The 14,057-nt window shown below is 52.2% G+C and overlaps 1 protein-coding gene across 4 annotated transcripts; it reads left to right on the top strand.

The window, feature by feature from the left end:
• The first annotated feature begins 24 nt into the window (after window positions 1-24).
• Window positions 25-13,712, top strand: MFSD13A (major facilitator superfamily domain containing 13A). 4 transcript variants are annotated; one of them, XM_055800553.1, is made up of 10 exons: window positions 35-105; window positions 4,675-4,795; window positions 5,924-6,192; window positions 6,661-6,740; window positions 7,524-7,973; window positions 8,887-9,004; window positions 9,985-10,081; window positions 10,823-10,994; window positions 11,530-11,723; window positions 11,944-13,712. In XM_055800553.1, the coding sequence occupies exons 3-10, from the start codon at window positions 6,028-6,030 to the stop codon at window positions 12,195-12,197; spliced, it is 1,530 nt and encodes a 509-aa protein (XP_055656528.1). In that variant the 5' UTR covers window positions 35-105; window positions 4,675-4,795; window positions 5,924-6,027; the 3' UTR covers window positions 12,198-13,712. The 4 variants fall into 4 exon arrangements, with proteins under 4 accessions (XP_055656532.1, XP_055656528.1, XP_055656546.1 ...); XM_055800557.1 differs by lacking the exon at window positions 4,675-4,795 and having other exon boundaries at window positions 25-105; XM_055800571.1 differs by lacking the exon at window positions 7,524-7,973.
• The last annotated feature ends 345 nt before the right edge of the window (window positions 13,713-14,057 follow it).

Consider the following 14,057-nt stretch of genomic DNA (forward strand, 5'->3'; position numbering starts at 1 on the left):
GACGCAAGATGGCCGCGGGGCGGGGGCGGGAGGCCGCTAGGTGCGCGTGCGCAGACCTGCCGTTCGGCGGCGGAGCGGGGAGGGCAGCGCCGGTAACGGACGCAGGTAGGAGGCGCTGAGGGGACGGGTGCGGTGCCGTGCCGTGCCTCTGCCGCCCCGGTGCTGGCTAGGGTTTGTCTCCCTGCCTGCAGCAGGGCCGCCCGGGCGGGATGGGGGAGCCCCTCCCTCAGCGCAGCGGGGCCGTCCGGGTGGGGTGGGGATCCACCCCCGCGGCGTGGGCCGCCCGTGCGGGGTTCCCCCCCTCCGGCACTGGTAGAGCTCTGGCGTGTGCCTCCCCCCGGCACTCCGGACGGGCCCGCGCGGGCCCGGGGGGTGCCATTCGTCCCTCCCTCCCTGCTGTCCCTGCCCGTGAGCCGTGGCCTCTGCCATTCGTCCCTCCCTCCCTGCTGTCCCTGCCCGTGAGTCGTGGCCTCTGCTTCTCTCGCCCTCTCTGGAGCGGGTCGGGGTCTGGCGCCGGGACCCTGAGAGGGGGCCCTGGTACTGCCCCACCCTGCCTGGAGGTGTGGAGCGGAGCTGTGGTCGCCATGTCCCTGTCACACCTTCCTGTCACCTCACAGCACAACCCCAAGCAGGCTCTCCACCGCCACGGAGCCGGAGCGGGAGCCCGCCGCGCAAGGGTGGCAGTGCCCCTGCCTGGCTGCCCCTTCCTCTGCCGGGGCTGTTAGGCTTCCCCTTAACACGGAGGGACCCTGCGGACGGCGGTGGCACCTCTGCTTGGGCTTGTCCTCTCAGTGCCCGGGGAAGTGGCGTCCCCAGCTCTGGCCTCGCTTGGCAGGCATGGCCGGGCGCCCTGCGTGCCCTCCCGCACACGGGACGCCAGGTGCTCTGGCTGTGACCTGGCGCTGTGTTCTTCAAGCTGAAACGCCACAGAGCTCTCTGGTGGCCTTGGGAGCTGGGCTTCCTTCAGCCCTTCGGTTAGCAGTGTGTGGGCTTGTGGCTGAAGCAGGGGTGCTGGGGAAAGGTTTGTAGGTGAAACGTCTCCCTGGTGAGAAGATGGAGAGGTGTAGCGAAACTCCCAGTTGCTGTACTTTGGCAGAGTAGTAAGTGCTTCTCACCGGGTGCTTCCTATTAAGGCTTAAGAAGAACGGGTAGTATCTGTGTAGTAATCCCACCTTCTAGCTTCTGTGGTTCCACTCTTGCTGGTTGTTTTCAATAAGGGTTTCATATATACTTCCAAATCTATAATTTGAGGCCAGAATTACCTGGCAATGGTTCCCATACCAGGGCTGTGAAGTCCACTACAGGATTAGAGTTTATATTGACAGTAGCATCGTGGAGAACCAATTTTTTAATACAGCTAACATACATTCCTTACACTGTAAAACGATGAATTGTTTAGAAAAGGGGTGTCACGTGCTGTTAAGTTAAATGCCTTACCAAGTTCCAAGACTATGAGATCTACCTCATTACCTCTATTAACGAACCTTGTAATCTCATTAGGGAATGAGATCTGATTTAACAAGATTGCTCAGCTGGAACACAGCTCCACAGAAACTACCAGCTGGTTCAAGATATTAATTGCTGTATATGTGGCAGTTCTGTTTATGTGTGTGAACTCTGCAGGAGTGACGGAAGCACCTGATTGCCTGTAATAAGAAGGGTGTTACCAAACCTCTTATAATACTGGGACATCTGTGATGGTTGGATTGGTAAACAATACCGGGAAACGCCCTCATGGCCTCCTCGAAGTGGTATGTTTCCTTGCCTGATCCAGGTGGTATCGGGTTTTCAAAGGCTTCATTGCTTTACTGTTCAGATACCAGGCTCCTGGGAGTCTGCTGTTGGAGAGTTTGTTAATGTTTCACGTGGGACGGTGTGTGGTGTTCCCTCGAGACTCTCCGTTAGCAAGTGGATTATCTGAGGAAACATGGCATTAGGATTTCAGTAGTATGGTGGAAAAACTGAGTCTTGGAGAGATATTCACCTCTAAGAGAGCGCACAGGATCCAATTTTGGTCAGAGGAGCCTAAATTTTGTGGATTATGTGTCTAGGTAGGAGCTTTCCTGTGTTAGGAATAGGATTTTGAGACTTTGTTTTGTTTAAGGGGAGACTTTTCGCTTTGGTTCGGTGAAATAGCTCTGTGGGGGGATTCCACTTTTTACTGAACAGAGTCCTGCCAGAATCTTAAGTAGCTCCGTGGGGTCAGGACCCTCTGAGGTGTCTGTGCTTTGGAGGCCTCCTGGGATACCGTGTGTGGGGTGGGAAGGAGTGTGCAGAACCTGGTTTGTGCCCACAAAACAGACTTGTCACTGACAGGTAAGTGTGGCCAGAGAAGACATCCATGACTTTCTGCTGGCTGAGAATGTCACTTACAGGGTCTGGGAGAAATTGACGTGCCCAGCATCAAGTGCTGTGCTGTGCTGGGTCATGGGGCATCAGCTCTTTCATGGGTGCAGCTCCAGCCCAGCTTCCCTGTGAAGGAGGCTGGACTGCCAGCAGCCCAGTCCTGTCTGGCCATGACAAATGTGTAGAAATAGTCCCCTCTTGGGTGGTTGATCCAGCTGATGGATTTATTGTGTTGCAGATGCAGAGACACAGTGCTGGTATATCTGTCTGGCCCTCTGCTTTAGCTAGTAAGCCACTGAAAATCCATAACATGTAGCAGAGGCAGTGTAGTCACAACTGGAGCAAACTTAGATGTATCCCGAAGTATTACTTGGGATATTCCAGCTTGCATTACCCACATAGTGGAGAATGGACGGGAGAGTCATCCAGTTACTGCAGTCATGTCTGCAGATGACTGTTTCAGGTTCCTGGATGGCAGCTTCTGCATATAGGAATCATCTGGCCCTGCTTAAAAGACTGGCTCAGGCCAAGACTCACATATATGGCTCTGCTGCCAACTCAGTACAACTGACCTCAGCCTTGTTGTAAGGCCAGAGGGTTGCTGAATTGCCATGGGACACAATGACTGGTGAATCCAGCTGTGAGCTGGCTAGGAAGTTAGAGCAGATGTGCGAGCCCCAAACTGTGGTGTGTTTCCAGGCACTATACGCCAGCACTCTCAAACAAAAGCAGTGCTTTCCTGGTAGCCAGTATTCAAATGTCCTTCTCAAAAAGATACGATCTGCAAACGTCACTGTCAGAAGCCAGATGTCATATGCGGAGGTGGAAGTTTCTCAAATAAAGGCTAGTTGCTTTCTAATTTATGAGCTTGTTGCTTTATGACTGTGCGTTAGAAGTTCAGCATGAATGAATGATAGCTATTCCCTCCTGCAGCTCATTTTCCCATTACTACTTAAAGCCTAATGTTGACAAGTTCTGACATACTCCATGAGTAATTCTCCATCCCAAGGAAAAGGTTATGAAAATACCAGTGTGGCAAGCTTAAATAACGGCAGAGCTTTGGATGTAGAAGCAAAATCTACTTTTTATGGACAGCTATGATTTTTTTTTTCTTTTCATCTGCGCATTTGCAGATGGGGAGGGGAGAGAAAATACATATAAAATGACCTAACAATTATCCCAGCAAAGTGAAATCACTTAGAAACGTCAGCTGGCTGGAAGGGTTGCACATCTGTGAGGGAGTGACAAGGGAGAAGGAGGAAGTGGAACTGCACCTTCTTTAAACAGCGCTTCGGCATATAAATGATGAGGTGTCTCTGGAAACTTCAGCTGTGGTTTGTGCAACGTGTGCTGAGTGAAGCATCGTTTGGATGGGTACAGTGTAAAGTGCAGCGCTAAGGACCAAGCCCTGAGCAGGCTTTGCTTTCAAATAGGCTTTGGTTAGCAAAGTCAACTCCCAGGTTAAGAGTTGCCCTAGCAGGGCACCTCGCTTGTGTCCCCCTTCACGTGCCTTTCCTCTCTGCGTGAAGAGTCCCCGCTGTTTAGTCTTTCCTTAGCAGGCAGCTGCCCCAGTCCCTTGCTCAGGTTAGTTGCCCTTCTTTGGTCTACCTCATTTCTGTGTCTTGGGAAGTTTGTAGCGAGGTTAGGTGTGCACGCAGTGGTCAAGGTCTGGATACGCTGAGGTTTCATGTGGTGCAAAATGGTGCTGTCTGCTTGTTCTCCATCCCATGCACGAGGGTGCCCAGCACTCTGGTGGCTTCGTCTGACCTTGATCCAGTCCTCTGTAGAAGGCTCTTGGTGAGAGACAGAGGACTCATCCGTGGGTCAGTTGGCTTAGCTCTCCCTTCTTCCTAACCTTTATCTTTATACATCACAAATTCTTGATTCCTTTTCAATTCATGACCATACAACATGCAATTTCCCTTTGAGGCTTGTCTGTCTTCAATTACACCTATGGAAGTTCATTGTCTGGCTGAATTCCTCTCTGAGCAGTGTCTTCCTTTTATTTGGCTGTGGGGTTTGGCATGGTGCGGATGCAGAATGCTTAGCTCCACGAGGGCTCTGCAGTTGGATCCAGTTGAGGTCTAGTGCTTTGGCTGGGAGTGGAGCCGATGTGCAGTTTCAATCCAGTGATGTAATTGATTGGAACAAATGCTGTTCCAGCTCTTTTACAAGGAATTCCTTGGGCTAGGCAGAGCAGACAGTTATTTTTGTTTTTCTAATCTTGCCTAGAAGTGGTCAGACTCACGGCTTCTGGGAAATGCTGAATGGGACTGGTGTTTCATCAGGTTTCGTACCCAGTTGATTATTCTCCCCCTTGATCTTCAGCTTGGACTTGGTGTAGCTGATGTTGCAAGCCGGAGGAGGCTGGCTTGGTGCGTAGTTTCCCGTTTCTGCTGTGCTCATTCTTATCCTGCCTGGTGAAGTCCCCACGATGCATCTGAGTCGGGTGAGTGCGGAACCCTGGAGGACTGAAATGGGAGTGACTTCCCACCCTTTATCTTGCTTTTGAGTGTTAAGATAGCGACCTTGTTGTCACCCGTCATGCATATGCTGTGAACAAGCTTTCTTATGATGGCACGGGCTGGAGAAGCTGACTTACACTGACTTACACTGACTTAACATCTCACCAGATACTTGAGTGCCTCTGAAGAGGTGCCTTGTGTTTTGCCTTTGTAGCAACTTGTGTGTGAGAGGGGGCCCAGCCTGAAAGGCACTATAGAGTGCATCATGGAGGGATGGTGGTCCTGCCTCCTGGCTGTGATCTCCAGTCAGTGCTGTTGTGAGGAGTCCTCCCCTCACACATCAGCCCCTTGTGAACATACAGCAACTTGTTCTGCTAACAGGCTGATGTTTCTGCTTGTTTTCTTTCCATACGTATTGCTGTCCAGACCAAAGCATCTTTATTTCAGAGACTTGATCCTAAAATTCAAGCTGCACCAAGACGAGCTGAAGAGCTGCTGAGTTGCCCTTATCGCACGATGGCAGCATGTCTATTGCATGCCATCATGTTCTGGTCATGACTCTTTCATGCCACAAAGCAGCAACACTGCTTGCCATAAATAACTCCTGTCTGAGCCCCAGGTGTGCTCAGCTGTGACTGCCTGGGGAAAGCAGTATGCACGTGTGGGATTACATCACTGCTGTTGTCATTCTTATTTGCCTAAAAATTTACACTGCTACCTAAAAATGTCAGTGACTAGGTGTGTTTTCTGAAGGCTACTTTGTTTACAGCTGTCTAGCTGGATTCCTCTTGTGACCTTGCCTTTAAAGAGCTGTAAGGAGCTAATTCGCTGCTTGCTGGATAACAAAGACCATTACAGGGTAAAGGACAGGGCAACCTGCTCACCAGGGTCTCCTGTACCCTGGGAGCTGCAGCCTGGCCTCGGCTTAATGAAACACCTTTAGTGCAGCAGACAGCCTTTCTCTTAAATCCCCTCCAATCCACTTTTGAACAGCTCCTCAAAGCAATGCGAATTCTGATCTCTGCAGGCGAAGATTTACCAATTAATTTGATTCAACTTTAGTTCATTCAAGAAACTGAACCTGGTTTCATTTTGTTTTTTCTCTTCTGCAGGAGCAACAATGGATTGGCCCCAACAAAGATGTAGCAGGTGTTGGGAGAAGACATCCCATCTGACATGGAGGTGATCAAGAGAGCTGAACACCGACTGCACCAACATGGGGTTGCGGCTGTTGGCTTGTCTTTTTCATTGGCCCACTGCAGTGATCTACGGGTCCCTGTCGCTGTTTGTTTCCATTTTGCACAACGTGTTCCTCCTGTACTACGTGGACACCTTTGTCTCTGTTTACAAGATTGATAAACTGTCCTTTTGGATAGGAGAGGTTAGTCTTTTCCATAGGCCTTTGCCCTCTTGAGTAAGTAATTGTGAAACCAAGACTGCTCCTTGCCAGAAGTGTGAAGAGTGTTAGTTTTAACAGCAGCATTCCCCTTTGGAGAGGGAGCAAGGGGGGAGCCTTCTGAGTGTTAACTTGGGCTTTTCAGTTTTGCCTGCTTGTATAAAGATAGAACAAAGTAGGAGAGAAGCCCCAGAGACTTTGTTCTTAAGACTGCCTTTCCTCTGGGGGTGTTGGGGTGTTTCACAAGCAGGGAAAACCACTGGCCTTGTTGTGTTAATATGACAGTTGCTCCAGACAGAGGAGTCCTAGAACAGTGGTGGGACAGGGAAGGTGTGCTGGGGTGGTTCCTGCTGGTTCACCATGTCAGCTCAACACTGCTTGCTTCAGTAACAGAACCGTGTCCTTGTGGGACTTGTCCTGTGATTTGTTTCACTGTCCCGCTTTCTTTCCCAGACAGTGTTTCTGATCTGGAACAGCCTCAATGACCCTCTGTTTGGCTGGCTGAGTGACCGAGTGTTCCTTAGCGCACAGCAGTAAGTTAAATTCCACTTCCAGTAGAGGCTGGGAAGTTGTTTAGTCTCGGGGGGAGAGGTTCTGAAATTGGCAGCTTTAAAATGATAGTGTGAGAATGGTTTCTGGGGCACGGAACTATTAAATACCTCTCTTTGAAGTTCAGTGCTCTTTGCACGTTATTTCAGTACCTGGCTATGTAAAGGAAGTCACACATCTATCCGGTTGACATGACCCTAATCCTTAACATCATGAATGGTACAGAACCTAAAATATGGGTGTCTGAAATCTCAAGACCCTGCTGTATGAGCAAGCCTCTTCGTGGGGTGTTGGAGAGTGTCTGTACATCATTTGGGAGACACAGGGGGGGAAAAGACAATTTTTTCTATGTGGAATGCCTCAGACCAGTTGTTCCCAAACTCCTTGGGTCATGGATGACTGTTGGCCATTAGCATTTCTCATGTATTTATGTCAGGCTTTTAATGGAAATCACGGTGTGGCTTCCTGCAACTAGTGAAAACTTCAAGTACTCATTGAAATAATTTGTATTGTGCGAAGCACAGGCAGTGCAGCACTATCAGGAAGAGACTTGCTCTGGAGAGCAAAAAATCCCTTCATGTTTTTTGGCCTTCTTAAACACATAGTTACAGTGTAGTCACATATTAGCTGAGAAGATACCCGATGTGGGTGCTTGTTGCATGAGCAAAAGCTGCGTTTATGTGTACGCCACTTAAAAGACTTCCTTGAGAGGGAGAATACATGCAGGGTTTTGTCCAGGTGTCTGAAGTTTTTGTCTTCTGTTGCAGGCCAGGAGCAGAGATTTCCTCCCCCAAAGTAGTTCTGAAGAGGCTCAGAGTGCTAAGCCACAATGGCCCCCTCTTTGCCATCTCTTTCCTGGCTTTCTGGGTTGCCTGGGCTCATCCCGGTTTGCAGTTCCTTCTTTGCCTTTGCATGTACGACAGCTTTCTCACCATGGTTGACCTCCATCACAACGCCTTGCTCGCAGACCTGGCTGTTTCAGCAAAAGACAGGACTAGCCTCAACTTCTACTGCTCCCTCTTCAGTGCCATAGGCTCCCTCTCTGTCTTCATGTCCTACGCAGTGTGGAACAAAGAGGACTTCTTTTCCTTTCGCATATTTTGCATCGTGCTGGCCCTCTGCTCCATCACTGGTTTTACCCTGTCCACACAGCTGCTCCGCCAGCGGTTTGAGGCTGATGGGAAAGTGAAATGGGATGAGGAATCAACCCTAAAAGAGTAAGTGTCACCAATTCTGCACCAGGGCCAAACGCCTGGCATAGATCTGTAGAGTTCTGTTATGCACCGCGGCAAACTAAATGTGTGGGAAGATCCAGGACGAGGCAGACTTTTGCTAATCATCTGTGGTTCTTGTCTGTTGATACACTTTTCAGAATCACCTCTGTCACACTGGCTTCTAAGGCCCTCTGAGAATAGGACAAAACTGTATTGTGACACCCCTGGCCCAAACTGGAGGCAGAGCCTTGACCTGCTGTGTGGCCATCCAGTGTTTGGAACATGAAATGAGTTAATATCTAGAGCACCCAGTGAGGTCTGTGAGTGGCAAAATGTCAGAAACAGCTTATGAAAGCATTCCTGCTTGAGCATGAGACCACCTTGCTGCCCATTTCCTATGGAGCTGGACAAACGAATGTCTCTTACCCTTTTGCTGGCTTTAGCTACCTGATAGTGGTTGGGCTGTTGGTAGGCCACGATGCAGCTGGTTTTCCCCGTTCAGCTCTCTTGCTTTTCCTTGGGCTGCCTCACTTGTCTCTTGTTATGAGCTGCCAGCATTGTGCTGTAGTAACACAGCAGATCCTCATGAGATCTGCCAGGTGAGCTAACCACGGGATCTGAAAGGGGAGCGTATGCGTAGTGAAATGGCTAATAAGAGGAGAATGCTTTTATGGACAGAAATCCAAATTTTGGATTCAGAAGACAGACGTTCTTTGGAAGACCTGTTGCCTGTTCTTCTTGCTAGCAATAAGCAAATGTTGTAGATTCTGCTGGTTTGACTTGGCCCAGGGAGGGGGAAGGTTGGGATGGGAGCTGAGGGGAGACAGCTCTACATCTATACAGGGAGAGCTGGGGGCTCTCTGCTGCTTGGTGTGAGGGATTTACGGTTGCTTTTTTTCCCCTCCTCTCTGTTTAGGCTGTGCATTGAGAAACTCTCTGTCCCCCAGGAGAAGAGGATCACCCTAGCAGAGTATCTCCAGCAGCTCTCCCGTCACCGCAACTTCCTCTGGTTTGTCTGCATGAACCTCATCCAGGTAGGCACAGCAGTGATGTGATTCAGGGGGTGAGCACTGGCTCTGGCTGTTCTGGCGATTCAGCAGTATGTGAGTTCCCCAGGAAGGGCAGAGGTGCGTCCAGCACCCATTTCCTTCTTGGAGCCTCCTGCACATGCTGGCTGATTCAGCAGCTGGTAGCCACTCTCCCTGCTTGTGACTCAAGGATACTTCCTAAGCTGTGGGGTGCTCCTTCCTCTGTCTGCAGCGTAGGCTGGATTACGGGGGCTGGCTGAGCCCTGTGCAGCCCATCTGGGGTGCAGAAGCGCAAGGCCTGACCTCATGGTGGGAGCGAGTTCAGGAGTGCAGTTTGCTGGCGTGGCTGTCAGCACAGGCTCCTCCGTTCTGCTTTCCTGAGGCTCACATCACTGTTCTCACTGTCCAGCTGGATCCACCTCCCAGCTAGCTTTTGCCATTTCTGTTCTTCATCCTTTTCAGTGATTACTACCAAATGCCGGCAACCTGCCCAGCATTGTGCGCTGCAGTCACAACTCTCATCTCTCTGGGGATCCCTCAGTTCCCCTCAGGCAGGCTTTTGATGCTCATCTGCATCTTTGCGTTCAGGGCTTTTTGTTTGCCTTATCCGTGTCCTCAGACAGCTGCCTTCTCCCTCCTGCTGTGCCACTGCCTCCTCCAAGGCTTTGTGGTCACTGCTGTCACCTCCTTGCCCTGCCTGCGCCAGCAGCACGGTGTGCTGAGCAGGTGCCTGGGCAGCTGGGAAGCAGTACTGACTCCAGGCACGCAGTGGGCATAGCTGGTGGTGTTGCAGCTTTGCAGTCTCAGCCTACAGTGTTGTGATCTCCGCAGCCAAGCTCTTGCTCTGCTGAAGTACCCCAGGCCCACCCTGCATGGTCCCCTGGCACAGGGCTCTTAGGATAACAGAGCCCAGAGGGCTGTTAGCTTTTTCTGTTCTCTCTTACTGCTGTTCTGCTGACCAGCTCATCTGCATGCTGCCTTCACAGGTTTTTCACTGCCACTTTAACAGCAACTTCTTCCCTCTGTTCCTGGAGCACCTGCTGTCAGACCAGATATCTGTCTCGACTGGATCCTTCCTGCTTGGTGAGTGTCAGGTGGGACTGGAGGGAGCAGCTGGGTTAGGACCTGGCCTGAGTCTTGATTCACTTTTCCCAGACTCTGTCTGGTGAGAGGTGTGCTCACATGTTGGTCTCTGGGCTGTAAGATTCATACATGCACACGCCCCACATGCTTCCCTGGGACCTCCAAGTCATCCTTCCTGGGCGCAGCAGTAACCTGGAGCCTTTTCTAGTGAAGGCAAGACCAGTGTGCTGGACTCTGGCCTAGACTCCATGGAGGTATTGCTCTGAGCATTAGTGGCTGCCAGATAGTGTCCCCAGGATGCAGCAGAGACTGCAGCCCTGAATTTAATCCCTTTCCCTCTGTGACCATTTCTGGGCTGCCACAGATTTGTGGGCAGTGGTCCTAGAATTACCCTGGGAGGGTTCTATGTGGCCAGGTCTGGTCACACTGTCCTGTCCCTCTTATTTCTCCTCCAGGGCTGAGTTGCAGTCCTTGCGTGACAATGGCAAAGTCTTTTGTTCCTTCCTGCCCACGAGGCTGACAGAAGGTGGCCTCCCTCTGTAGGAAGAGTGTGTGCTGTGCCACAAAGCCACTGAGTAAATCTGCTGCAGCCTTCTGTATGTGCACGGGGGCTATTCTGTACTGTGTCCCCAACAGCCCTGCTGGCAATAGCCAGCCTTGTTTTCTCTCTCAGTATTGGTCCTGGGTGCATGGTGGATACTGAAAGTCCCTCAAGCTGTTTGTGCCTCTGTTGCTTCTCAGGCGTTTCCTACATTGCCCCTCATCTCAACAACCTCTACTTCCTGTCCCTCTGCCGCCGCTGTGGGGTTTATGCTGTGGTGCGAGGACTCTTCTTCCTGAAGCTGGCTCTCAGTGTTGTCATGCTCCTGGCAGGACCTGATCAGGTGTATCTGCTCTGCATCTTCATTGCCAGGTAGGCAGGCAGGCAGGCAGCACTTGCTTCCCCTGCCACCTGGGAAGGGAAATGACTTGTCTCTGTTTTACGAAGGAGTGGCAGGCAGGGAACAGTAGCTAGGGTCACACAGAAGCCATGTGGCTTCCAGCTCTCATAGCATCCAAGCATGGGATGGATCGCTGCCAAATCGGCTGGCTGTGCTCAGGAGGACAGAGACCCAAGGGCTGGCAGCAGCCTGCAGCAGCCTTTCCCAGCTGCTGAGCCAAGCTCGTCTCCTCAGCAGCCTGCCTGAGGTGATAGCCCCCAGTGTGTGCTGCAGCTGCCCGTTAGCCACTGGGCCAGCATGTCCTGTACTCAGGCCTGTCTGTGTGGCAGGTCAAGGCATTGCTTGTGTACCACAAAGCTTATTGCTAGCAGTGTTCCCCTCCTGTAACCAGGGCTTCTGAAATTCTTATTTTAAATGTGAGGGAACCGTTCTCGATGTTCTCTGATCTCCCACCTACTCCTGTCATTTCTTGATGTCCCTCTTTGTACTTTGCCTGTTGTTCTGCAGCAACCGGGTGTTCACGGAGGGGACCTGTAAGTTGCTCAACCTGGTAGTCACTGACTTGGTGGATGAGGATCTAGTCCTGAACCGTAGGAAGCAGGCAGCCTCAGCGCTGCTCTTTGGGATGGTGGCTCTGGTCACCAAGCCGGGCCAGACCTTTGCCCCTCTGATTGGCACCTGGCTGCTCTGTGCGTACACAGGTAAGGATGCTCCTGGGGAAAGCAGTGGGGCAGGAGAGGGCAGACTTGTGAGTTCAGTGTCCTCCACCACGTCCTGTGCCCTGGGTGGGTGCAGAGGGCTCTTGCAGTTGCTAAGCTGTGCCTGGTCTCTGCATCTCCAAGGCCAGTCACTCAGAGAGAATGGATGAGGGAGGGTTCATCCCCACTGTCCCCAGTCTCACAAACTCTTCTCTGACACCAGGCTATGACATCTTCCAGCGCAACCCCTTGAGCAACGTGGTGAGTGCCCAGCCGAAGCTAGAGTCTGCCGCAGCCTTGGAGCCAACTCTTCGACAGGGCTGCTTTTACCTCCTCGTCTTCGTACCCATCACATGTGCGCTGCTGCAGCTCCTCAGCTGGTCTCAGTTCAGCTTGCACGGGAAGCGTCTCCAGAGGGTGAAGGCTCAGCGCCAAAGCCTGATGCAAGGCCAAGCACCAGAGGTCAAAACGATCTAGGGGGGTGCCTGAGTCCCCGGGGTGTTGCTGGTTCCAGGCTGGTGCAGGACTGCAGGCTAAGCACCAGGGATGGCGGGCTGAGAAAGCCCGATGTTTACAGATCAACTGTGAAATGCTGTAATGCCAATGTTTACTCATTCCAGGAGGTGGTTGCTGGGGAAGGCAGAGAAGTTCAGCATGTGAGGGTCTGGGGATAGATTGCTTGGCCACAGGAGCAAGAACGTTTTATCCTGGCCTGTCGCAGGGAGCAGAGGGCTCCTCACCCCAGCAGGGAGGTGCTGGGTTGCAGTGTGTGGTAGAGACATGTCGGCCTCTGCCTGGGCAGGAGGAGACCGCACAGGGAGTTCCTCCTAGCTGGAGCCCTGCAGCTTTGGGGAGTGGAGTCGGGGGGGGCTCCTGAGGGACCAAGTGACCGAGGCAGCGATTGCAGGACAGCAGGAGCAGGGGTGAGGACCCTGAAGGCCTTTCCCAGTAGCTGGCACAACCCCTCCCACATACAGTGCTGTGGTTCTTGGACCAAATCTGCTTTTAGGCATTTCTTGTTCCCAGGGTCTTCTGGCCATGCTGGTTTTATGCTGAGGCTCCCTCCTTCGTGGCCTTACAGAGGGACTGGGTAGTTGCTGGGCTGGGAAAAGGCAATGGCCTTGAACTGGGCTCAGAGCCTTGAGCTGGAACATCTCATCTGCACCCTGTCACCCGTGTTTAAGCCTCCTCTCCCCTACACAGCCCCTTCCAGTCAGCACTGTCACGCTGCTGTGCTGGCTGGGGCTACGGGGCTGAGGTCAGGGAACCAATCCTGAACCAAGCTGATGGAAGTGCCTCCCTGCCCAGGGCCGTGGCAGGTGACCAAGTGAGGCAGCCTGGTGCCTTCCCCTCTTGCAAGGGGAGAGCACAGCCTGGAGGAGGCACCAGGTTTTGCTTTTGTGCCTTCCGTTCCTCTTCTGAGCCTGTCTGAAAGGGTGGGTAGTCACAGCGTTGAGATTTTTACCTTTGTGGGGAAAGGCAGGCACCTCAGCTCCTCTGCTTGAAAGGGTGCCCGAGTTTGATCACCTCATCTGGCTGCTGAGCCATGGACCGAAGGAAGAGAGCGGGTGGTTTGATCTCTGCGGTTTTGGCTGGGAGCTGTCAGGGCAGATAGTCACCAAAGGTATCCCTGAGGTGAGGGAGTGCCTTCCCCCTTCCTGCAGCGCATTTGGGGTCAGGCAGGAGAGATGTGCCAAAGCAGAGCTCTGCCCCTGTGCGTGCCCACAGGAGGGGGCGTGCAGGCAGCCTCTGAGAGCTGTTGCATGTTTAGGGATGTGCTGTTCTTTGTTAGTGCCAGGTTCCCTCTGGGGTCTCGGCCCACAAACCTGCCATCTTGCCTCAGGACGCGGCTGCCTTCTGTCTTGAACCAAGACATTCCTGCCGTGAGGCTTCTGTAGCTCTTCATGGTTCAATCATAAGTTATTTGTGTGACTTCTAACAAAGTTTGAGAATGATTCTTCATTTCATAAATTAAAGATGATCTTTTCTATATTGCTGGGTGATTTTTTTTCAATATATTTTTTTTGCTAGCTGGTGGATCTTAACTGGCTAGGTTCACGTGGTCCTGGAGGGGCGCAACTGTGGCTGTAGAGGGGAAAAGGGGACTGCTCCCCTCCACCAAAACTGTGCTGGGGCTTGGCCCTGTTTCTGTAGGGGCAGAGGGGATGAGCAGGCTGGTGTGCCACCGGCCTTTTTGGGGAGACAAAGCCAGTTCCCCTACTGCTTTGGAAGGCCCTGGGGGCTGGCCTGTCTCGTTCCTTCCCCAGCTGCTGCTGGGGGCAGTCACAGGCCTGTGCCGCCTTCCTGTGCCTCCCTGCCCACCTTGGCAGCAAAGCT

The sequence above is a fragment of the Falco peregrinus genome, chromosome 1 (assembly GCF_023634155.1).
Source record: "Falco peregrinus isolate bFalPer1 chromosome 1, bFalPer1.pri, whole genome shotgun sequence".
NCBI classification, from domain to species: Eukaryota; Metazoa; Chordata; class Aves; order Falconiformes; family Falconidae; genus Falco; species Falco peregrinus.

Coding starts and splice junctions, on each gene's coding strand:
- MFSD13A (XM_055800557.1), top strand. CDS start 6,028: ATGGGGTTGCGGCTGTTGGCTTGTCTTTTTCATTGGCCCACTGCAGTG. Junction 9,005..9,984: donor TCTGCATGAACCTCATCCAG/GTAGGCACAGCA, acceptor CTGCCTTCACAG/GTTTTTCACTGCCACTTTAA. Junction 10,082..10,822: donor GACTGGATCCTTCCTGCTTG/GTGAGTGTCAGG, acceptor GTTGCTTCTCAG/GCGTTTCCTACATTGCCCCT.